Source organism: Xenia sp. Carnegie-2017, unplaced genomic scaffold, assembly GCF_021976095.1.
Source record: "Xenia sp. Carnegie-2017 unplaced genomic scaffold, XeniaSp_v1 HiC_scaffold_1, whole genome shotgun sequence".
Classification (NCBI taxonomy): Eukaryota; Metazoa; Cnidaria; class Anthozoa; order Malacalcyonacea; family Xeniidae; genus Xenia; species Xenia sp. Carnegie-2017.
Genome location: NW_025813402.1, coordinates 9,080,177 through 9,106,570, shown reverse-complemented (window position 1 = coordinate 9,106,570; position 26,394 = coordinate 9,080,177). Strand labels below are relative to the sequence as shown.

At 38.4% G+C, this 26,394-nt stretch overlaps 1 protein-coding gene across 2 annotated transcripts in view; it reads right to left on the bottom strand.

The window, feature by feature from the left end:
* Nucleotides 1-348: 348 nt before the first annotated feature.
* LOC124435305 (histone deacetylase 4-like) overlaps nt 349-26,394 on the bottom strand; it is a 30,886-nt gene continuing 4,840 nt past the window's right edge. Inside the window, exons 4-25 of one of the 2 annotated variants that reach the window (XM_046985278.1) lie at nt 25,968-26,105; nt 24,490-24,589; nt 22,932-23,037; nt 22,740-22,837; nt 21,245-21,370; nt 14,739-14,830; nt 14,555-14,659; nt 13,303-14,388; nt 12,693-12,742; nt 12,470-12,528; nt 11,650-11,756; nt 11,215-11,268; nt 10,898-10,953; nt 10,319-10,406; nt 9,984-10,103; nt 9,470-9,527; nt 8,888-8,927; nt 7,982-8,100; nt 6,876-6,945; nt 5,815-5,878; nt 3,706-3,932; nt 349-990 (exon numbers count right to left, since the gene is read on the bottom strand). In XM_046985278.1, the coding sequence (XP_046841234.1) occupies nt 954-990; nt 3,706-3,932; nt 5,815-5,878; nt 6,876-6,945; nt 7,982-8,100; nt 8,888-8,927; nt 9,470-9,527; nt 9,984-10,103; nt 10,319-10,406; nt 10,898-10,953; nt 11,215-11,268; nt 11,650-11,756; nt 12,470-12,528; nt 12,693-12,742; nt 13,303-14,388; nt 14,555-14,659; nt 14,739-14,830; nt 21,245-21,370; nt 22,740-22,837; nt 22,932-23,037; nt 24,490-24,589; nt 25,968-26,105 (3,000 nt within the window). In that variant the 3' untranslated portion in view covers nt 349-953. Of the gene's footprint in view, nt 991-3,705; nt 3,933-5,814; nt 5,879-6,875; nt 6,946-7,981; nt 8,101-8,887; nt 8,928-9,469; nt 9,528-9,983; nt 10,104-10,318; nt 10,407-10,897; nt 10,954-11,214; nt 11,269-11,649; nt 11,757-12,469; nt 12,529-12,692; nt 12,743-13,302; nt 14,389-14,554; nt 14,660-14,738; nt 14,831-16,227; nt 17,830-21,244; nt 21,371-22,739; nt 22,838-22,931; nt 23,038-24,489; nt 24,590-25,967; nt 26,106-26,394 lie in introns of those variants that run through there. The other variant, XM_046985341.1, reaches the window with a different exon arrangement.

The window sequence follows — 26,394 nt, the reverse complement described above, 5'->3', positions numbered from 1 at the left end:
TCCTCTGACGAGGAAAGTAGTAATAAAGCTGGAAAAAAGAAAACGACCTCACAAAGTCGATCTTCTCTAAAAATGAAACAAAAAGATGGATACACGCTAGTCCCGTCTCATGATCGTCGCGACGCCCCTCTGACAAATTGAGATTGAGCATTTCACACTACGATACAACAAAAGCATCGGATCGTTCATGTTCCCTTCAGGACATGAACATTACTCTATTATTTTCAATTTACATGAAATGTCCCATGTATAATATCGCGAATATATGTGGTTTAACATCGCTCTGTTCCGTGCGTTTTCATCGCTTCTGTTCCAAGTGTTATGATGCCCTTCGTTCAACTACTACAATTTTTTCTACAAAAATTTTTTCTTTAATAACTGCATAATATATACAATAGTAATTTACATTCATCAATTGTACTAAATTTCTATCTGCTGGTTCAATTCTTCAACAATGATCATGCGAGCGACACGACGCTCAAATTGTCAAACTGAACAGGTTTGGATCCGTCAAAATACGTTTCTATAGACCGCATTTTCCTTGCTACGACGTTTGCAAACGGTGTAGTCGAGTCACAACGCATCAACTCTAGAAGCAGCTGATGTCAGGCAAGCCCCTTTCACGTAATTTTTGTTGTTGCGAGCCCAAGGTATCGAATTAGTTTCCGGCCACATTTCCGGAATGTCCACTGATTACGTTGTACGCTGGTCGTATTGCCAGACCTGAAATCCATGCTCCCCGCAAATTTTAGATATTCGTTAAAATTATATGCAAACAAAAAGGTTTCGAACGAAAATATTCTCAGATTGTCGCCAAGTACAGTATATAAGCAATTAACACAATATCGAAGACTTTTTCTGGGTCTGCCAACGATTGGAGATCCAGCAGAGCGAGGAGCGATGATGTCGGGTTTTTAGATCCTCGTGGATCGATCTTGCTAGCATCATGACTTTCACGTTTCCATGTCTTCCATTGTGACGTCGGAGCCCCTGAATAGATAGAAGACTTTGCTATGGTGTTCTGCACAAAAAAATTTCATTGCTGAATAATTACAAAAATTCAGATTTAAGCCTCGGTCACACTGTTCAACGATAACGATTACGATAAACTATGACGACAGAGTTTGAATAAGAGTTTGAATAACGAGCGATTTTTTGCATCGTTATCGGATCGTTATCGGGTGCAGTGTGACCGAGGCTTTATATTCAGAGTCCAGTTACCCGAGAAGATATACAGGTGACAAAAGATAACGGCGATACAAGATAGCTGAGACAAAACATACCGGACACACAAGATAGCTGAGACAAAAGATATTGGAGATACAAGATAGCTGAGACAAAACATACCGGACACACAAGATAGCTGAGACAAAAGATATCAGACACACAAGATAGCTGAGACAAAAGATATTGGAGATACAAGATAGCTGAGACAAAACATACCGGACACACAAGATAGCTGAGACAAAAGATATCGGAGACACAAGATAGCTGAGACAAAAGATATTGGAGATACAAGATAGCTGAGACAAAACATACCGGAGACACAAGATAGCTGAGACAAAAGATATTGGAGATACAAGATAGCTGAGACAAAAGATATTGGAGATACAAGATAGCTGAGACAAAACATACCGGAGACACAAGATAGCTGAGACAAAAGATATTGGAGATACAAGATAGCTGAGACAAAAGATATCGGAGACACAAGATAGCTGAGACAAAAGATATCGGAGACACAAGATAGCTGAGACAAAAGATACAGGAGATACAAGATAGCTGAGACAAAAGATATCAGAGATACAAGATAGCTGAGACAAAAGATATCGGAGACACAAGATAACTGAGACAAAAGATATCGGAGATACAAGAGAGCTGAGACAAAAGATATCAGAGATACAAGATAGCTGAGACAAAAGATACATGAGATACAAGATAGCTGAGACAAAAGATATCAGAGATACAAGATAGCTGAGACAAAAGATATCAGAGATACAAGATAGCTGAGACAAAAGATACATGAGACACAAGATAGCTGAGACAAAAGATATGAGATACAAGATGGCTGAGACAAAAGATATCAGATACAAGATAGCTGAGACAAAAGATATCAGAGATACAAGATAGCTGAGACAAAAGATATCAGAGATACAAGATAGCTGAGACAAAAGATACATGAGATACAAGATAGCTGAGACAAAAGATACATGAGACACAAGATAGCTGAGACAAAAGATATCGAGATACAAGATGGCTGAGACAAAGATAGAGATACAAGATAGCTGAGACAAAAGATATCAGAGATACAAGATAGCTGAGACAAAAGATATCAGAGATACAAGATAGCTGAGACAAAAGATACATGAGATACAAGATAGCTGAGACAAAAGATATCAGAGGTACAAGATAGCTGAGACAAAAGATATCAGAGATACAAGATAGCTGAGACAAAAGATACATGAGACACAAGATAGCTGAGACAAAAGATATCGGAGATACAAGATGGCTGAGACAAAAGATATCGGAGATACAAGATAGCTGAGACAAAAGATATCAGAGATACAAGATAGCTGAGACAAAAGATATCAGAGATACAAGATAGCTGAGACAAAAGATACATGAGATACAAGATAGCTGAGACAAAAGATACATGAGACACAAGATAGCTGAGACAAAAGATATCGGAGATACAAGATGGCTGAGACAAAAGATAAGATACAAGATAGCTGAGACAAAAGATATCAGAGATACAAGATAGCTGAGACAAAAGATATCAGAGATACAAGATAGCTGAGACAAAAGATACATGAGATACAAGATAGCTGAGACAAAAGATACATGAGATACAAGATAGCTGAGACAAAAGATATCAGAGATCAAGATAGCTGAGACAAAAGATACATGAGATACAAGATAGCTGAGACAAAAGATATCAGAGATACAAGATAGCTGAGACAAAAGATATCAGAGATACAAGATAGCTGAGACAAAAGATACATGAGACACAAGATAGCTGAGACAAAAGATACAGGAGATACAAGATAGCTGAGACAAAAGATATCAGAGATTCAGAGATACAAGATAGCTGAGACAAAAGATACATGAGACACAAGAGGCAATAGATACCAGAGTCACATGCAAAATACTCATAAACATGTTTTAGACATGAATGCAAGGGGATGGATGTACCCGTTTCAATATTTGTTGCTCGACCGCCTTGTGAGAATTTAACTAGGCAGTTAATACTAGGATGTTCGGACCAATATATCCGTGATGAACTTTGAAAGATTTTGCATATATGGGGAAACTTTCCGAAGCTTCTGCAGAGATTCTGTCAAGCTTCAGTCTGAATTTTAGATGTCAACATCAATAGCGAGAATACAGAAAAAAGAAACAAATGGAAATACAGAAACAAAGCCACGTGAAAGCAACATTACGAAAATAAAAGGGAAAAAAGACATCATAAAGCCACCTACAGTATTGCAACAGTTGATTTTCAAAACAATTTTCTGAAAGCCGTTTCAGCAAGTGTTTGCGTTTATCTAATGGGAGGGGAGGGTGGCCATTTTGCAAAAGTTTCCCATGTCACACGTGAAATCCACCGTGTTTTTCATCCGTCTCATAGCGGGGGTGAAAAACCTACTACATTTCATATACTACAGTACTAAATTTCCTTCAAGATCAAATACAAAAATAAACACTTACTTAACACTACCATTAGCGACTTGCAGCGATAGCGACGTTAGTGCCGTCACTGTCTCCGCTTCTTCCTTTTCGCGTATCCTTGCTTCGAGAATGGAGCATTGAACCTGATTTTGGGAACGTTTCAACGACGTCCAGTATTTGGCGTGAACAGCCAGTGTTCGTTCCAAAGACAGAGTCGCGTTTCTGTTTGGCCGATTTCTTAAATGTTCTTCAGCCAAGGGCGGGATCTGTTGCAATGAAGTGATTATATTTCAACTGAAGTTATTGGAGAGTACGTTCCATGGACAACCTTTACGTTGCCCTCGCGATGTGGAAGTACTTCTCGCTGAAATCGCCCAATTATTTCGCTTCCTCATTTTATTAAAGCCTAGTTCACATATACTTGTAATTGTTGTAATTATATCGGCGATATATTTCAACCGATTTACAACACTACACGTTCACATATAGTTGTAATTGTTGTAATTATATCGGCAATACATTTCAACCGATTTACAACACTACACGTTCACATATAGTTGTAATTGGTGTAATTTCATTGGCGATACATTTCAACCGATTTACAACACTACACGTTCACATATAGTTGTAATTGTTGTAATTTCATTGGCGATACATTTCAACCGATTTACAACACTACACGTTCACATATAGTTGTAATTGGTGTAATTTGATCGGCGATATATTTCAACCGATTTACAACACTACACGTTCACATATAGTTGTAATTGGTGTAATTTGATCGGCGATATATTTCAACCGATTTACAACACTACACGTTCACATATAGTTGTAATTGTTGTAATTTCATTGGCGATACATTTCAACCGAATTACAACACTACACGTTCACATGTAGTTGTAATTGGTGTAATTTGATCGGCGATATATTTCAACCGATTTACAACACTACACGTTCACATATAGTTGTAATTGGTGTAATTTGATCGGCGATATATTTCAACCGATTTACAACACTACACGTTCACATATAGTTGTAATTGTTGTAATTTCATTGGCGATATATTTCAACCGATTTACAACACTACACGTTCACATGTAGTTGTAATTGTTGTAATTTCATTGGCGATACATTTCAACCGAATTACAACACTACACGTTCACATGTAGTTGTAATTGGTGTAATTTGATCGGCAATATATTTCAACCGATTTACAGCACTACACGTTCACATATAGTTGTAATTGTTGTAATTCAAGTGATATTTGCATACTAATATCAAATTCACATGTGGCTTCTCATCGACTACATTTGATAAAATACGCCCGGGTTAGGTTTTTGAGACAAGCTTTCTCAATGGCAAGGTTTGGTCAAAGGATTTTGATCCTTTATCGTACAAGAAATCGAAAGAAAAGATGAATGCCATCGCCGACAAGCGTACACATGGCATTCTTTGTCGGCGACTGTTGTAATTGTTGTAAAAGTTCAACTTCTGCAGAGCTCCCGATTTGTCTGCGATTACAACAAGTACAACGCGCGTTCATATATAGTTGTAATTGCTGTAAACCTTCATCGCCGACAGAATTACAACAATTACAACTATATGTGAACTAGGCTTAAATCGACTGCAAATCCCATATTTTCTGTATTCAACCCCCAGCCCTTTTAACCCTCCTTTTAGTAAACCCCCACTTGAAGTACCATCCTCCTTCCATTTATTTCATTAAATAAATCATAACAATATACAAATGCTGATTAAGTTTTGTTCGCTGATGTAAAGATTTACTCGTTTGAAATTTACTAATGCACAAATCAATAAAGTCACCTGCCTGGAGTCAAAATTTCAGAAGTAATATATTATGAACATATTTTTTTTCAAAATGCACTTACGTACTGGATTGGGTACTTATTGAAGCGTGTGTTACATTAATTTATACGCATTAGCAATTTTGCCAGAAAATTTACTCAGTTCCACTCTCTTTTGTAATAATCTCCACTTAAAAGTAGAAAAAAATCCCCGAGAAGTCTAAACAGAGGAAATGCGATAACTGACAAAGTAAGAGGAACTTAACCGTACCCAGTAACCACATTTCCTCCTTCCCAAGCTTTGATTAAAAATAGTCCACATTACATGATTGGTGGAACTTACTTCATCTCCAAGCAACGCACGCATGCAGGCCTCGGCAGAGTCACACAATGAAGGTAGAGAATATCTAAGAACGAGAAAATTCGACATTACCACGCGTGTTTCAAAGGTAAGACATGGAAAAGATGCATTTTACCATATGAAATCAACCATTCCATAATAACCCACGTGACGTGGTTTTATAGATAATCAATAATACGAATATAGGATAGCACTTATGTAACTTGTCACGTTCATTCTAATTAGCAATTTATACATGAATTATCTTAACGAAACTGCCCATTGTCGTGTTTTAACTCTTCACTGGATAATTTTTTGTGAATTGAATGTCATTTTGTTTCGTCGTTGTGAACATATGGGTTAGGGCTGTTTCGAACGTCGAACTTTACATGCGTCGAACGCATTAAAGACAAAAGAAAACGGATAAAATTGCTCATTATCTTTTGTTTCAAACCCGTTCGGCTCAAGTAGAGCTCGACGTTTGAAACAGGCCTTAAATATCGTTTACAAAATAACAACAATAAAACGCGTGCACTGATTGGTCTATTGGTGGCTTGCAACCATTCTCCTGGGAGTAAGAAAACAATGGAATGCTCGTCCTGTTGGATGAAATTTGCATTGTAAATAAGGAAAATCCTTTGTTAAAATCATCCGCCATGGCGGCTATGACGTAGCTGGCAAGCCAAGAATAGCTGAGTTAGCATTACCCTGGGCATACCGATCAATCAATTAAATTGATCAAAGAGAATTTGCAAATCAATCATGACTACAGGTAAGAGGAAAAATTAAAACGTTTGTTTTAAATTTATCTGTTTCGCATTATTGTTGTTTTATAAAAGAAAAAGATGGTTATCTGTGTTTGTACTGGCTACATAACACATTTTATCAAGACCCTTATCCTGGTCTATTTTCTGGTATTGACGTGTGTTTTACGTCAACATAAAATTCTGAAAAAAACGTCCGAAAACTTTTGTAATTTTTTATACTTCTTACGTTCACAAGATCTTGTCACGTGTCTAAACATGACGTAAGAATATTATGAAAACATCACAAGCGCGACTAACCCTCCTTCTAAGGCCAAGAGAATTTGACCATTGGCAACTTTCATCAGCTGTCGAGTCATGTATGCATAGCCTAAAAGAGGAACATACACGCGTGAGTTATTAAAAGACAAAGTTGCATGTTTGAACAAAATATGATTATAAGTATGGAAAAAAAGAGCAACAGGCAATGGCAGTTCGCTGTTCAATTGTCATAAGAAAAGTACGTATGTACATTTATTGGCAAAGAATATACATTCACAAGTTGCAGCAGCTCAGGTTAATGTTCACTGAAATTTGGAGCTCTAGTAGTTACAATCCACATCCATTTAGTCATTATGCAATGAGACTGACAGGGCTATAATGCTGTGGGACATTTAAATTAGATTTCACGCAATTTTATAGTTCACACTACAGACAGCACACTATTCAGCGCCTGACCATTTTTTCCCAAACAGTTGAGATGTAATTGAAATCAATGTGTGTGATTTAAAGTGATTTGGCAATCGTTTATTTAAGTAACGGTTTTGTTTTTTGCCAAAAAGCCTTTTTGCAACTCTAAAAGCTAGTGATCTGAACAGCCACTTTATTTAATTGAAATCAATAAAGCAACGCATCTTTGACAAGTAGCGCATCTGAAATGCTAGTAAAATTCAATGATAGTGAACATTTTAATGTAAGCTGTAGTGGTCGAGTGGTAGAGCCTTCTTCTAATTGAATATTTTTCTTTCTCGGGACTTGCTACATGACACACGACCACGAAAGGAAACATTAAAATGCACAACGTTTTTGAAAATTTCGAAATACGGAATATTTAATTCCCTGCTTTTTGTGTGCTTCATATGATGTGCGATGTTTTAATCAAAACTATCCTGTTATTTTCCCAAACGGATCCGACTTTTTTCGTTCAGTAACAACATTTGGACCGACTTTTTAGACATATTTCAGAAGTTATGGGGAGTGTTACACCCGCTCAACATCCCCGCCCCCATCTTAAGCGCGCCCCTGTAAATAAATCTCCCAAGCAAAAGGACAATAATCGCAAGGCTTGTCGCTCAATGTCCTATCAGTATTAGGAGCACAGCGCGTTGCATCAATTATGAAAGTGCTATGAAATACGAAATACTTACATGCAGCAGAAACATTGTATCCCCCCAACTGAGGACTGTGTCCTCCTGCAGCATCGAAACCAGCGGAGACAAGTACAATGTCGGGAGCAAATTCTCGAGCCAAAGGCATTACCACTGTCCTGATGAATTGAAATAAAACGTATGGAATAAACAACGTAGTTTCAATTGGGAAATAAAAGGCTTAAACGCATTGAACAGAGTGTGCCTGGAATGATACTAATCGTCAAAATTTGAAGTCAGCAAAATAAGTATCCCAAATATTTATACGTTGGGTAAAAAGAAAGTTCATTACGACGTGAAGTGAAGGAATTTCCTTCAAACTTGCCTTCATGCAGGTATTTAAGCATCTTTATCTGAAGGTAGCATTCCAGTTAGGTAGTCAGTTCAATGGTTAATGGAACACTATTCCTCAAAGTCAAAAGTAGGAGAATGCATTCTTTACTTAGGTTCGCGTTTAGCTATTGAGCAAATGCTAATGAAATTTAGTAACAATGGAATAACGCCAGTTAAAAATCTATGCAAATAGCTTTAACTTTCAACTTGTATCAGGTGCCGATGGCACGAAGCATGGATAGCGTTATCCATTGGATAGCAAGTTTTTTTAAACGGTTAAAAAACTTCTTAAAAAGGAAAAATATAAGGTGTGAAGTGAGCAATCACTGAAATAAAATATTGCTTCTAAAGATTACAAAATTTCTTTGTCGTAACGAAAATATAAACACCTTTTTCCACAAGCTTAAAAAATGTACTATCCAATGGATAACGCTATCCAAGCTTCGCGCAACCGGCCCCTGTTGTATCGATATTGCCTTAAGTAATAACATTGCAATTCATAACTTTAACTACAGGTTAAATTGTATCCACCGGAGACATAATTGCGAGACTTCTTTGAAAAAACTAACTTACCGAAACGCGGCAAGATATTCAGTATCTCCAATCATGGGATCTGTGAAAGAAAAGACTATATTTCAAAGCCGAAGCTTGTGAGCTGTAGCTATTAACACAACGGTGCGAAATCCACAGTTAATTGATACAATAAAGGTTGTAAAACTAGTTTTGTAAACTACGGAGTCACAACAGAAATCAACTTGCAGCACGATAGGTGCTAGCCAATCTAAACTCGTTTCACGGTGCAAATTTCTAAAACATCGATGTTTCGTGAAAAGGTCGCTGCAAAAAGGGAAGCTCGAGCGCACAAATATTTTGAAACACACACACAAACTTCCAGTTCGTGAAACAAGGTTTTGTTTTTTTTAGTGGAGCAGTTTAATTTTAACGTAGTTGCACTTGATATGAGGCAATGAATGCCAACGAAGTACAGAAAGACATGAAGCTTATCCCTTGACCAAATTCTATCTTCACTCGATGTTGGAAGCAAACATGGAAAATTGAAAAAATAAGGAAGATAAATAGGAATAAAGAAGGGAGTGAGTCGAATTCCCTATACAAAGCAAACCCCTATAGAAGTCTCGTGAAATAACAACTTACCAAGACCACCATTCCAAGCAATATTAACATTGTAACCAACTCCAACGCCAGCACCGCACTGAAAATAGTAATAGTTGACTAGTAAGATCATGAGGGGCCGGTTGCACGAAGCCAGGATAGCGTTATCCACTATGATTTTTTTTAAACGTTCATAAAATCTCTTACGAGAGAAAAACATACGATTTGAACCGTGCAATCACTTAAATAAAATATCGTTTCAAAGATAACAAAATTTCTTTGTTTTAAGAAAAATAGAAACACCTTTTTTACAAGTTTAAAAATTTTTGCTATCCAATGGATAACGCTATCCACGCTTCGTGCAACCGGCCATGAATAATACATCGCACATGCTTAGCATTCGAGATGCATAGGGATTAGCAGGGTACGGTCTGTGCACATTGTTTTATAATGCACCATGCTCAATTTTTGGGATGTAAACAGTTCAGCAGGTACAGTGTGTGCAATGGTTGTAATAAATCTAAATGCCCAATGCGTTGTCGCTCATTCGACATACCTCTTCCGGTTTTCCAGTCCCAGGAAAAAAAGTACCGTCGTCATGACGATGTATGGATATGAAGAGTACGTGGGGATCATCATAGAACATCTGCTGCGTGCCGTTGCCATGGTGAATATCCTTGATAAGAAAAAATCACAATTGATACGTTAGCGTGGTAAATAAAACTCAGAGTTACGTGCTCATTTGAATACGTTCTTATGATTAATCAAAGACAAGAATTTACTGGGAAATATCATAGTCACGTGCATATCAATGCTGTTCGACTTCCATGTTTATTTAGCAAGTTGATACAGGTGACAAACACAATCTGGCGCACGTGACTGTACACTTACCCAATCAATAACGAGAACCTTTTCAACGGACATTCGCAAGCGAAGTAATCTGGCCGCAATTGCGACAGCGTTGAAATAACAAAATCCCCTGAAAACAGTGAACATATCAAATGAAGAAATCGATAAATTTATCATAAGCATGAAGTGAAGAAATCAATGAATGCATCAAGTGAAGAAATCAATAAAGGCATCACGTGAAGAAAACAATGAGTGCATAACGTGAAGAAATCAATGAGTGCATCACGTGAAGAAAACAATGCATGCATCACGTGAAGAAATTAGTGAGTGCATCACGTGAAGAATACATTGAATGCATCACGTGAAAAAAAACAACAAAGGTATGAGATAAAGAAATCATTGAATGCATCACGTGACGAAAACAATACATGCATCAAAAGTAGAAACTGAACGAAACAAAAACACACTGAACGAAAATAACAGGCGACGAAAAATAACATTGCAAATAACGAGGCGTCCATCTACAGGAAAACGTTTCATGAGTAATAGGAGTAATTTTCGCTCCGCAAAAAATTTTGAACAAAAAATACCCTTGGGTATATTCATTTTGAACATACTTACTTAGCTTGATGTGCTTCTGCGTGATGGCCTGGTGGACGAACGACGGCAAAACCATTCTGCACAAAAAATCGATCAAATTAATTCGCTTGTAAAAAAGTAAAGAAAAGTTTAACTGAACGGTGATAAAAACTGAAGTGACGTCACCACTCTTGCCAACAAAGACAAACGGTTAAAGTTACTCGAGACAATATGAGCCTGCAAGAGCTTTGTTATAGTAAGTATTAATGACGTCAATTGACTAATGCATCAATATATTACAACTTTGATATGAATCGTGTTGTCATTCTCCCTATCTCAATATCGCATAAAGATCTCACCTTAAGATCTCTCGAGGCGATTTTATAGGCAAGTTCAGTGACACAGCCGACGGCCTGCAAAAAATTGAAGACGACTTCATGATTTAAATTTGATGAGTGGAGCAGTATGAACTACTAACAAAGTGAAAAATTTCGAAACTCTTGATATAGGTCAATAATTCCGTGTTCTACAAATACGCGAAATAAATCCCTAAACACAACAACGATAACCCTTAATCCAACAGTGCAAAGCCACGGCCGAATAACTAGTTAGAGATCTGATTCGGAATCTATTTCGTGTATTCGCGAAAAATACGAATTATCAAGATATTGTCTTGCTCTGACTAGCAGCAAGTTTTCTTGTCAGCAGAGCTCATAATGGGACGGAGAAAAAAAGACGTAGTTCGTAAACAATGTATCACCAACACAACTGGCGGTTTGTTTAAACGAGCTTACCATTCGTGCAGCGTTGGCGCTATGCGCTTCGTTCCATATCGTATCGGCATCAACTCCAAGGCCGGAGCATGGCAACGTTGTAAAACATTTCAAGGTCGTCATGTCACCTGCGAGAAGTACACAAAAAATTTTTACTCCCATCTCTTCCGGACTACAGATTTTGCAACTGTTCGCCGCTTTATTTGCCGTTTGAGACACACGACGACCAATCACAAAACCGTCTGCAACTCAAATGAGCAATTATGCAGGCAATTTAAGGGTTAAATGGAAATCGGAGCAACCAAATATAAAACACCAATTACGTTCATTATTCTTTGAAGTTCTTACTTTCAGGTCTAGAGCTTTTCAACCGATGGAAACGTGAAAAACTGTGCGACGAACTAACGTTGTATAAAGGAAAAAGCTACCAGGAGACACTAAAACCTTACAATGACAAAGAGTCCAGTATAAACATCTAACTATGAGTCAAAATCAGGTGAACAATAAGAGTTGAATATAATTGTAACTGCTATAAAAATGGTCGGTGATGGAAAATGTTTTAATCAAGCATCAAATTTTGCAAAAGCTGTTAATGACATTCTTCCAATCTATATCAGTTGAACTTTCGTACCGCCATCGAGTGAGAACATGAACAGGTGTAGGCTAAATTGATTCGAAAAGTGGTGAGAGGTGGGTCAAATACTGGTTGCATTTCATTTAAAGTTCCGAAGTTTCGTGTTATTTCATCCAACTCTCTCTCTCTGTCTCTCAACTCTCGTAACATTCCATATTCAGACCAACCCGTGGAAACACATATAAAGTACACGTCGATGTACATTACCATTCTGTCCTCTTGATCTCAGCTGTGTGCTTCCACCGTAGAGCATCGTGTGTTGTTCACTACAACAGAGAACATCTATTTATTTTTCCCGCGAACTTCACATACCATGGTTACATTAACTTGCAAATCAAGCAAACCGACAGATTGGAAAAATAATTGGAAGAACTTCACATGAAATGGCAATCAAACGTGGCATGTGGAGAGCATTTAGAGAAACCATTACCTGTGAACAGTAAGAATTTCCGCTAACGTCGCCTTTCTTGATCGAACTCGCTGAAAAATAGAATATAAAGAGACACAATTCTCTAACTAGAGTTTCACGTGTTGTACTTTATAGGCTATGTATTGAGCTGATCATAACTGGAAGGCTAACTCCATCCAAGGTTTGAAGCCAGCAACTCAACTAGATTCAAAGCTTTTTGTACATGGTCAAAGGAGAGTTTATTACTCAAACAGCTAAACCAAAGGACTATACGTAGCAGTATGTGAATGGTCAAAAGAGAGTTTATTACTCAAACAGCTAAACCAAAGGACTATACGTAGCAGTATGTGAATGGTCAAAAGAGAGTTTATTACTCAAACGGCTAAACCGAAGGACTATACGTAGCAGTATGTGAATGGTCAAAAGAGAGTTTATTACTCAAACAGCTAAACCAAAGGACTATACGTAGCAGTATGTGAATGGTCAAAAGAGAGTTTATTACTCAAACGGCTAAACCGAAGGACTATACGTAGCAGTATGTGAATGGTCAAAAGAGAGTTTATTACTCAAACAGCTGTTTAGAACATAAATTATTTCAAATCGAAAGCTATATACAGATATGTCTGCTTACCTCACATCTTGAAACGACTCCGGTTTCTTGAAGTCTTGCCCAGATACTTTGTAATCTTCCAGGGTGTTCAGGGTGGGAACTTACATCACCACACGTGCATTGATGCTTCAACATTAGGGTGTCGTACACTAGTCCTGTCGAAGCACCTTGCCCAGCAATACGACTCACGACAATCGGTGAAGAATGCGCCCGTGATAGAGGGCGATGTACAGGCGCGCTAGCTTCGAGTGCATTATGTTGATGCGTGTGAATGCGCTCCGGTACAACATGCTGCTGAATGTTATGTTGTCTTTTCAACTGTTCCATGACAACGCCCGCTTCTTGTTCTTCGTTTATCGCATGCTGCTTTTGTTGCAATAGAGCAAGATGCTCGTTTAAGTCTTTAGTCTGGTGCGCTTCTAAGCGTTCTTTCATTAACTTTGAATCTTGTTCGGCTTGCAAATGGGATTGGTGCTGTTGCAAAAGAAGCAACTGTTCGAACTTTTGTTGACCCAATTGTTGCCGCAGCATTTCAAGTTGCAATGCCTGCTGCTGTTGCAGCCGCAACAGCTGCGCCTGATAGTGTTGCTGCAGCAACAGTTGCGCTTGTTGCTGAAATTGCTGTTGGGCGTGCAGGTTAGCGGGCAACGACAGACCGGGCGCAGACTGGGTCTGCCGCAATGGTCTATGTCGCTTTACCGAAGTGCCACTAGCCGGTGAAAGTTGAGGACTGCGCCGTAACGGGTTAGGCTGTCCACTTACACTAGTGGGAGCACAACCTGTTACCGCAACAGAACTAGCTAAGGCAGCAGCTTGGGCATGCTGCGCCTGCGTGAATGCGAGTGCCTTCAATTGCGCCTGACGTAATGCGGCTACATTCACCCCGTTCTCCGTCTCTTTGTCAATTCCTTCGGAAAGCACTTGACTTAGCATTTGGTTCTGCAGCCGATGTTGAAATTGTCTTTGCTCAGGACTTGGCTGGAACATGCCGCTTGCCAATGCGGAGTTCAGTAATAGTTGGTTCAATTGCGCAGGCTCAAGATTCGCAGCGCCTGGTATAGCTTGAAGGTTTGGCAAACTTCCAGCAGGGAAAGAGATAGGGGTGCCCTGGTGAGAAGAAAACTGAATCTCAAAATACAAAATATATTGGAAAACGTCTGTGTCACAGGGGAGTCTCGACTATTTCTCACTGTTTTGTGAGAAATAGTTGTAGTATTTTGTTTTTCATCAAAATGGAAGAACTCGCAGAAATATACGTATTCATGCTACTCACATATGGTATTCCTAGTGTGGGAGCTTTTCCAAAGCGAATGTTGGGCTGCGCGTCGGAGGGAGCAAGGTGTCTGGCATCGTGTGACGTCGGAGGGGTAACACGGTCCTTCAAGATACATAAAAAAAGAAATTTCTCAAAAAGAAACATTTTACTATAAATTACAAATACAAAATGGAATGCTCACCTCTCTACAAGGGGACTCCCCCGCACGTGAAAATTGAATTGGCGAGTTAGCTGGCGAACTTTCGGAGGAGTCCATGTTGCTGTTCGTTTCCGCTAGAACAAGATTGCACACATTGTTACCCAAGTAATGAATAAATGGTATAAGCAAATTGCTAAAACATACGGAAGCGTCTATATTTATTTTGGGTGCCCATATCTATTGTGACGATCACGAGCTCGTCATGAAGAGTTCACTGAAACCATAGGTATTACTAAATGACTGCAAAGCATTTGTCGGTGTATGAAGGAGACAGAGGGGAGATATAGCGGAGAGAAAGACGACAAATATGAACGGTTTTTCTGTCTCAGTAGACCAACAACAAAAAGCGTTCTTTATTCGATAAAGGTCGTTACCATAGAATCGGTAAACTATGCTGAACCTTCCAAGACTTAGTCTAATAAGGAAAAACGTCAATGACGGCGGACAAGAGAACTTCCTTGGCATCTTTGCCAGATGTGAGTTGTTTTGACAATTGAAAATCATGTGAGCGATTACGCTATGTCACCAAAAAACTTGATACAATGCCGTAGTGTCTTAAGAAATGCTAAAATGTAGATAGACTGTGTTATTTGGAATATAAGAAGACTATCGACAATTAAGCCGGTAACTGTTGTTGCCGCCCACCATGTTTAGCTAACTGCAATTAACTAGAGCAAGTAGTGGTTTTTCATTCAATGAGCAACGTAACGCTGTGGTGTCAATGTATGTAGGGGGGATGCAACTGGTTCAGACTCGAAAAGCTTCCTGATTTCGATTTATTCGACGATGACATAAGACCGAAATACATTTTTGAACGGCACAGCTATTCACAGATTTTAAAAGGCGCTACGACGTATTATTAGCTGTATCAAAATCGACGACAATAGCAGATTTTATTGACAGCATTGAGATCCGATAGGAATATTCATATAGTGAAAAGGGAACCAGGTGCCTCCCCTCGAGCTGTAACGACGCTTTAATACAGTCGACGAACAAGCCACAGGTTGCAAACAACTCGTCAAGCGATGCCATGAGCCAACATAACACGAATATTAACTTCGTATTCGGCTATCTACGTGAAAAGTGAACACAACACTATATCCTCAACAATGATCGAGTCGATCATTTAATACACAAATGTCGTTTTGAGGCCGAATCCGAATTAAATGAAAGCTAGCCACGAATGGGCAAAGCAAATACGACGAAACGAGTAATCCATAAAACTACAAATATCCCTACTAATTAATAATATTTCTGCCCGTTCACAGATATCGTTATTTTCCTTCGACACTCGCCTGAAGTGACTATGCAATATATTGACACACGTCTGCTTTAATTATGACAATGTTATGTTAGTAACGTCACAGCGTGTATGTGAACGATGGTTATTGACAAACAAAACATGAACACGACATAATGTACATGATGATTTTATGGCGTTCGCGGTTCTCCCTTGCAGTAAATCACTGACCTGAACGGCTTTCGACAAGCTTACGCAGCAATTGATCTCGAAGCGTAGGAGAGGGTGAACTCCGATTGTTGCTTTCATTGTAGCGCATTTCCTCTCCTCTATACATAGACTCGTCGCATAAATGGCCACGCACAAGGTGCAGATGTGATAATTCAAACTAAAGGCCTTCGGTGTCTTCGCCTTTTCTCGTTCATATGATGTATGTAAACAGACTTAGACGAGCAACGCTGAGAACACGATTCGTATTAAGCACTTCCGGAAAACCGAACCCATACAGTGGCAATGTCTTCCCGTTTTCATTAAAACACCATTATTCCACTTAAACAGAACGAAATGCGCCAAGAAGGTTGTAGCTTTATATTCTGCCCACGACGAATAAAATGGCGCTATTTCAGTGCTCGCGAGGCCGTCAAATTCCAAAGTCTATAGTTATGATAATCTTCGTTGTGTAGAGAAAAAGGATTCTTTCACTTGCCCAAGAACGAAAGAAATATCCAGCGGGAAATATTTCGAACAATTAACTACACAGCTTTGTCAGAGATGCTGGCGTGCACCTATAGCGTTGTTAGGGCAACAATTGGGAATATCCGCCCACACCATGTCGCTGTTGCACAAGAACGAGACAAATAGCCAGTAAAACTATAGGCTATTTTGAACAGGGCCTTCGGTCATAGGCATTTGTTGATCAGACTGGTCGAGAGAACTGTTGTTATTGCGAACATGACGAAGTCAAGATGTGGGAAACGCACGACGTAAAAAGCACACATTCGTCGTCTCCTATTGGTCAAAATGTAATATTCATTACGTCTAAATGCTGGCAGTGCGTGGGAGGTGTGAAAGCAAACGTAAGTGCACATCGACTGTGCGTCTGCAAAACGATTTACATCGTACCGTTGATCTTCAACACGATGCCGAGACAAAATATCGCTCTTCGACACAACGTGCGCTTTCTTCGTGCTCTCGGAAGAACGAAGAAGATTTCACAATACCACATGAGCGACTTTATGCGTAAACCACGAAAAAGGAAGCGCAAAACAAAGCAATAGTCATTAACTATTATTTGGACGAAAGAACTAGAGGCCAAAATTGCGTGGGCGAACCAACTGCCCACGAAAAACACACAACAAACCATGACCGAAAATGATTGGATGACAAAGAAATCGTAAAACAAAACCAATTGCGCATCGATGTTTCAACCACGTGAACAAAGAACGCGGAGGTGAAACAACAAGGAAACGAACTTAAAAATAGAAAAACGATATTTTCTTATCCCAACAGCAGTCAGCAATTAGGGGTTGTAAAGCCATTAAGTACAGTACATTAAAGATTCCAACGTACATCATTGTACCAAGCATAACGCAAACCTGAAGTAAAATTTTTTCCCCATGATTCCGCCAAACGTATCCGTATGGCAAATCTTCTATCGAGATAAAATTTCCAATATTATAAAAATATTCTAGTTTTGAAAATCAACGGTTCACGCAGTAAATCGCTAAAACCCTGCAAAGAATGGCGAGTGTTAACACATGAGTATATTAAAGTAAATTGTTTGTACCCGGGAGTATGACTCATCATTTGACTCCGAAGATGACTACCGCTAAGGTTGTCGAAACGTCAGTCAACGACAACAAAAACAGTCCTTCTCAGGACTATACCAACCTGGACGATCTACATTTACAAACATGTAACATGAGCATATTCTTTTGTTAACACGAAAGTTGTCCAATTTCTGTAGCTTACAACCGAGATGGCAGATAGAAACCCCTGCACTCCAATGAAAATCACACTTCCTGTTTATTTCACAATAACGAAGCGGTTACACCATGCTGCGTGCTTTAGCCGTCGGATGACTTAACCGTTGATTTACTATTAGAGATCAGTGTTGTACAGGGGACGGGGGAGCCATGAGCAAAACGGCAAATGATATCACGACTTGTAATGTCGGAGGTGAGACGGGCGAATAATAGGAAAGCTTCATTGCAAAGTGTTCGTGCAACACATTCAAGTGAATTGGACGCGAGTACGGTACATAAATTGCTTTATAATGAATGTATGAAAATACACAAAATACACGGAATAAATTCATCACCTCAATAGAGCGTCGCAAAATTGTTCGTAGAACAGAGAAAGTTTTCTCGAAATATCCTTATGTCAAACGACGTTTTAGTAATTCAAACATTTGTTCAGTGTCCGAGGACATTTCCACAGGTTGCAGCTCTTCAACCACTCTCAGCAACATCGATATGCACGCGTACGGCACACGGCACGTATATATTCTCGCTTCGACTGCGCGTCAAGTGGCGGGTATCAATTTAAGCGTTCGTAATTCCGTTAATCGTTGAATAAGATGAGAGTTGCCGACGACTTTCCTCAAACACGTGTGTACCGTATGTAATCTCTGGCCTGTGTGCAGCACGTCTTCGACGAGTACATTCCAATTGGACAAACAAGCAAATAAATACAAAACCTCCTCTGATAACATCGATAGCACACGAAAATTTCAAAATATGTTTTAGGCATCGAGGTCGGTGACGTGGGACTAGTCGGCGTGGGCGTAAGTGAATCGTGCACAACAAGTTACATTTTTTTTCCGATCGAAGCGAAATAACAATTAAATAACAAGTAATAGTGTGCATACATAAATGGAAGGGGCGTTTTTGTTTTGCAAAGCACGCAAAAACAGGTACAGAATACCAAAAATGTTCTCGGCTAATTCTCGGCGAATCGATCTCGGCTAAGCTGTTTTCTTCTTTACGATTTGATTTTTTCGGTATTTTTCTTACTGCGGGCAAAATGAAGAGAGTGTTGCACATTCTCAGCATGGTTTTTCAAGAATGAACTATACCGACAATTTAAAGAAATGTAAGATGAAATATGCTCCAAAAAAACATCATCTTGACAAGTCAATATTCGAGTTATATACACAAGAGACAAGACTTAAAAGCAGTATTTCGACTTTATTTCATCGTCAAGCTAACCCCTCTCTAAATTCTCCCCTTCAAGCGCGAGTTTCTATTAGACGACTCTCTCCAATAAACGTCTTCCCTGCATTGCTATTATGATAAAGTCGAAATATTGCTTTTAAATCTTGTCTCAAGATAATGTAACTCGAATCTTGACTTGTCAAGATGTTGTTTTTTGGAGTTTGTTTGGAGTTTGTTTTATTTTATACGAACAACCGAAAAGATGAATTGTATATTCTTGCACCGGTTGCTTTCTGATTACATAGCGATTACATTTGGCTTGCTCGATCAAAATAATGCGTGAGCATTATTCTGAACTTGAGTCGGTGGAGCATAGGGAGCTGGTTGTACGCTCAATTATGTAACTACTTATTTGCATGAAAATTATAAATTATCCAAACTTAGATAAAGATCGTGCACGTTCCATAATACACCCACGAGTCTGGAAACATTGCAGTTTTCTTTAGATGAAGAGGTAATCAAAGGAAATTTTTGACAAGTGACAACGCTTGTTCTTCCCACGTCTTCACACATTCACTCCTGTGATTGATTATCGTTTAAGTGTTAAACGATACGTTGAGAGTTTTTTAATCCGTTTTCGAAAGCAGTTTAAACTGTCGAGAATTGCCAAAGATGTCCAGTGTCCTTTCCATGCGAAAATTGGAAATGGAAATGTTTCGTTCGATTTCACGTGTTGCTTGCATCGACGCCATTTTTTTAAATAAAAAACTTAGCAGCCACGCCTCACGATATACATATATATATAATGCCATTAGAAGCGCCCAATATCGAAAGTGATATCACACAACATCACACTAAACATGTGGTAGAAGCATGCGCAGTCTTGCAATAGCATAAAAGTTCAGTGTTATAGGTTAAAACATCATCAAACAAACTGCACGATTAAGTCGAAAATTAGCTGGCGCGACATAACAACCTTTGGAGTCGTTGAAGAGATATACGAAGTACAATAACCATGCCACAGAAATTATAATAGGGTAGCAAAATACGAGAAATACAACGTCCAATAACTATTCACTGAAATGCTAATTGCAAATATATAGTACAAGTTTCGTGCCAATTACATTTCCATGCAGTTCGCAACAAATGGGAATGGAAGGGAGCTAAATAAAGACGCTCAGGTTTTTCACAAATGCTATTGGTACGTGTATGGCAGCGTTTGAAAAAAAGTTGGAGTGAAACAATGTTGCAAGAGAAGATTTAAAAGGAAACCGACCCTCGTGCCCAGGTAATTTCCTTTGACGCTCACATCTCGATGAAGCAAAGAGGAACCTGGGTACGAGATTGTAAGCAAACTTGAAAAAATGTTAAGATTGCAACAACAAATCTCAGACCTAAAACAGCCAGTTTTTTAATAATTCAAAAATGCTCGCTTGCGGAAAATTCATTTGTGGAATGAATAAAACACGAACGTTTCTTCCTAGGTCCCTCAAAAGCGAAATAGAAATTTAAAGTGCTCATCATCAATTTTCCACATTGTTAGAGCATTTCATGCACAATACAACAGTTTAATGAATATATAAGCAGACGAATTTAAAATGTCAAAGTTAGAGATTTTAATGCCGACGATCAATAAAAACTACTAATGATGCGATATCTCCAAAAAAGAAATAAAATAACACAATTCTATTAAAAAAGTTATTGAGTCATTTTGAATTTTCTTTGCGATCAATCAGAAAACATTACGGTAAAATTTGGTATCATAAACAGTTTAAGAACACATTATGGAAAGATTGCACGAAGGCAGCGGGATGGCGCTGTCCATTGGAGTTTGCATCAATTTTCCGCACCATAACAAAACTTTGTTTTCGTTGAATTGCTATTTCATTCCGATTGACCAATTCAAACCGCAGCGTTTTGCTTTTTAAGACATTTTCGAAACAGTCGGAAAAAATCGTATCCATTGGTGGATAGCGCTATGTAAGCTTTGGGCAACCGTCTCAAATTTGACTGTGCGCAAATAAAATAACATACACGACAAACGAAACGCGACATTGCACTTCAAAAATCGTAGAATTGCATCGAAAGCTTACCAGATTTAATGCCGTTCCTCTCACGACGACGGGGAAGAGCAGCATTACCCATGCAACCAAGATAAGAACGATGTTCTGATACCCTGGCTCGAAGTTTTGATTTTGCTTTGAGATTGGGCTCGGACGCTAGGTTGAACAAAAACACTTTAAAATGTGTACAGAACAATACTTGATAGCATACATCAAAAACTCGGCACATGTAATAGCTTATGCGTTGGACAACACAAAAAGATGAACATGAACACGAAATTTAACAGGGACAAGATCGCATAGTCCAAAATACTGATAACAATAGCCAACTTAAGTTTGTGATACAAGCGGAAGAAAAAGGTTTTGATCGTGTTTAGTTATCCTATAAACTAGTTTCTGAAAGATATCAGCCAATCAAATACAGGAAAAAGAAAAGATGATTCACATCTTCACCATTCTGAATTTTTATCATCAGAGGCGTAAGTCAGACATTTAAGCAAAGAAAACGACTGCAAGTATTTGTTTCGAAAATCAAATATGTGATTACATAGACGCTTGCAGAAAACGTGAAATCATGTTTACTTTGATCTTCGACACACAAAAAAAGTAGCACCACAGAAAATCATCGTGAATCGGTTTGTAGCTAGTCAAATTTGAAGAAATGTGTAGAATTAAAAAAAATACTGTTGAAGAATAAATGAAACGAAAATGTAATGTAAACAATCGTCAAACACAACTTTGCAATTTCAATGAAGCAACTTAACGAAAAATAAATTGCAAAAAATAGCAGGAATGACGTGGTCATGTTACTGCCAGAAATGCAACAACTACAGTTCAATGACAATTCGCTTCATTTACGTATTTCTCAGGATTGAAAAAAGCTCATCATCACTACTTGGTTTAGTGGGGTTTTTTTGGCAAGACACTTACTTTTTCATAAGGTTCATATGATCATGGTGACTGGGTTAACCACTGCATATAACATAAACCTTCATATATTTGCGATAATGTTGAAACAACTCCACTTGTGTGTTGGGCGTCAACGACATGTGAGGACACACACGTATAAAAAATGTCTTGTATAAACTTTCATTTCTAAAGTTTATGCGCAGACAAAGCTACAAGAAAACATTTCTTATGGTGGTGTCGCCAGCACGATAAGGGAGGAGGGATTTGATTTTTACATGCATGTTTTTTTGTATTAAGTCCTTTTGAAATCAATTGTTCCCCTCACTTATCGAGCAGTTGTCTTCACCACTGCAAATAATCTATCGAAGTCTCTTTAAGTAACTACGTAATTCTTGAAGGGGTGGGGCGCCTTTTTGGTCACTCGTTCTAATTTAAAGACTTCCACGAGCAGTGTCGCACAGTCAGCCCGCAAGTTTTGCTACTGCGATGTGAATTTCAGAATATCATCATAATTAATTTCTTAAGAAATGTATTTTTTAAACAGTAAGTGAACACAGAAAAATTAACATAGCAGTGACTAAATGAGCGGACTACTTAAGCACGAGTCAGCGAGTACCTGTTTTCCTAAGAGGGAAATTCGACTCTGACGTTGATGATTTTTTTTGAAAGAGTGGACTGACAGCGTCTTGTTCATCATCGCCGTCACCAAAGTTCCTGAAAAGATGCAAACAATACGCACACGCCACCATGGCACCAGGGCACTAAATCAAGCACGTAAATTTTTTCAACTCTCTTCGATCAAACTTACCATTGCTTGAACATATTTGGATCGGAGAAGCCATACACAGCAGCTTCCCGTTGCTGCTTGTTCAATACGAACTCTTGGAGGCGCTGTTTCACTTGATTTGACGTGACTATAGCAACGAACAAGACGTGGACATTTGAAAACTCTGCATATCTAAGTGGCGAAAAACTTGTCCCGTTTCGTCAAATGTAGTTTCGATGCAAACAATTTCGTCAAAACAATGCAAAATTTGCGGGAGAGCACCGAATATAAATGTTTTATTAAATGTAATTGATGCAGTCGCGGGAAAAGTTCAAAAATTACCATTTACATCAACACTTCTAAAACAAAGCATACAAAACTAGCAATTTTCAATATCCAAGATGATGCAAAAGGAACTCGCCAAAATCATTGTGATTTTTTCCATGCAATGACGGACTTTGTCGGGGAGGGGGGGGGCGAGGAGGGGGCTTGAGCCCAACCAATAATTTTGAAGGATTTAAAATCTTGCGCCAAATCCATCACATCACACCTACATAAAACGACTGTGATGTTGAACAATGACTGTTTGACAGACTTCTGTACTGTACACGTACCAGCTAACGCACAAAAGCTTTACTGTGTAGGATTATGTGTAAGTAAAAATCCTTAAATTAAATTTCTGGAGATCAGATTTTAAAAGTATACCAATAGACATGCCTTGAAACCTCCCTACATATCTCGTACGAGCCCCCCCCCCTGCCAATATTTCATACAGTGTCCGCCACTGTTTCCAGGTCTATAGCACTGTAGAATTAATGAGTCAGTCTTCGATAGAATAATAATTTCGGTTAGGTAAAAGTCAACTTTACATTTGTGGATATGTGATCCTTTAGACACCGTGCAAGATCACGTGTTCATTTACATTCGCAATGCTCCGTAGTTGGCTAATCACTTTACAGCAAGCACATTCAACAGATGGAGCGAAACGAAACTAGGGATTTCGGGTTTCGAGCTCATCGGAAGAAAACGTGCCTTGGCAATGGAAATCTAGGTAAGTTGCTAAAAACCTTGTTCTCTTCGCTTGGCATGGTGCTGAATTCCTTGCCCTCAGTTTTACTACTGACTTTTAACGTGGGGATATGCAAAGACAAACATATGTTCCACGACTTTTAGTAATCATCAACGATATGAAGAACCTATCAATAAAATCCTCAGGCAAGTTTAACAGGAATCCTCGCATCCGCTCAATATTGTTCGTGCTGCCGGTGATGGCCCAATTGAGCTCTTAACAAAAAACATGAAATTGAAAATTTGGATATATATAAGATATCTCTTATATATAGAAGATATCTTATAGAAGATAAATATAGAAGATATCGCTTCAAGGTAGAATCTGCTGTTGTTATTTTTTTGCACTTGGGATATTGCATCTTTTTGGCGTATTCTTTTAAATCACCTAGTAGTTAGAATAACTTCTCCCATCCTGATTGGATGAACGTTGTAGGCTCACTGTGAAAGCGGTAAGGCACTCAAAGCCACAATCATTTTATTGCACGCGTTTGCAGTCAGTAATATAACTAAAGATAGTCTTCGTACATACTTTCATTTAAATGTTTATCGTCCATTTTCAAGTGATTATCAGCAGTGAACTGGGTTGCCTTTTCTTCGTCACATTCGTCATCTGAGTCGACCGGTTCAATCTTGGAAGTACAAATGAGATAGACAGGAAATTATGGTGACGATCGATACCAAATAATTGATTCGATTTGATTTGAATTGAATCAATGATCAACTTGTTGTTAAAAAATAATACTTTTACAATGATTGACTTTTGTCATGATAACTTAATAAGCCACATTTGTCTCGCTTGTTTGAAATGTTAATATGAATAAGCAAACATGTAAAGCAAACAGGCAAGCTACCCTAAATAACATAGCCAATTAACCAATTACAATATAAAATAGCCATATAAGTAATTGGAACAGACCAGCTGCATCTCACAGCACACAGGAACATTTGATTTTCGGTAGTCAGCACACTAGAGCCCTACACTCTCATAACACATAAGAACATTTGGTTTTCTATAGTCAGCTCACTAAAAATCTACATTCTCATACCACATAGGAACATTTGAGATTCTACAGTCAGCACACTAGAATCCTTTACTCTCATAACACATAAGAACATTTGATTTTTCATAGTCAGCACACTAAAACCTACACTCTCATACCATAAAAGATAATTTCATTTTCAACAGTCAACGCAGTAAAAACCTACACTCTCATACCACATAGAAACCTTTCATTTTCTATGTCAACACACTAAAAACAGGTACATTCTCATACCACATGAGAACATTTGATTTCTTACAGTCAGCACACTAAAAACCTACACTCTCATACCACATAGGAACTTTTCATTTTTTATGTCAACACACTAAAAACACGTACACTCTCATACCACATGAGAACATTTGATTTCTTATAGTCAGCACACTAAAAACCTTCACTCTCATACCACATGAGAACATTTGATTTCTTATAGTCAGCACACTAAAAACCTACACTTTCATGCCACACAGGAACCTTTCATTTTCTATAGTTAGCAAACTAGAATCCTACACTCTCATACCACATAGGAACATTTCATTTTCTATAGTTAGCAAACTAGAATCCTACACTCTCATACCACATAGGAACATTTCATTTTCTATAGTTAGCAAACTAGAATCCTTCACTCTCATACCACATAGGAACATTTCATTTTCTATAGTTAGCAAACTAGAATCCTACACTCTCATACCACATAGGAACATTTCATTTTCTATGTCAACACACTAAAAACACGCACACTCTCATACCACATGAGAACATTTGATTTCTTATAGTCAGCACACTAAAAACCTTCACTCTCATACCACATGAGAACATTTGATTTCTTATACTCAGCACACTAAAAACCTTCACTCTCATACCACACGAGAACACTTAATTTCTTATACTCAGCACACTAAAAACCTTCACTCTCATACCACACGAGAACACTTAATTTCTTATACTCAGCACACTAAAATCCTACCTTAACTTTAATAGGGCTTCGAACATTCTCTTCGTCGTACAAAGATGATTTATTTTGCTTAGCATTTCCCTTCATTTCGATACTTGAACCTTTGCCCATCGCCTTTAACTGCTCCAGATACTGCTGCTGTTGTGCAAACTGAAGATTTTTCAAAACAGATGCATATAGAGCGGATGGATGAATTATCTCGGAATTAATAGCTCTAGAAATCATCGGGTGCCCATCATTTCCGAAGAAAACGTAATTATTGCAGTGAATGAACAAAAAATATTTGCACAGTGTGGATGTGAAGGATCAGTCTGGCTTTGCTACTGCTCATGCACTTTTCAACGCTGCTGATGGATGAGGCAACTCTCCAAAAGTGATCAAACTCTAATAAACTTCCTTGTTTAACAGTGTTTCGCAGCGTTGCGTCTACTTCAGACGT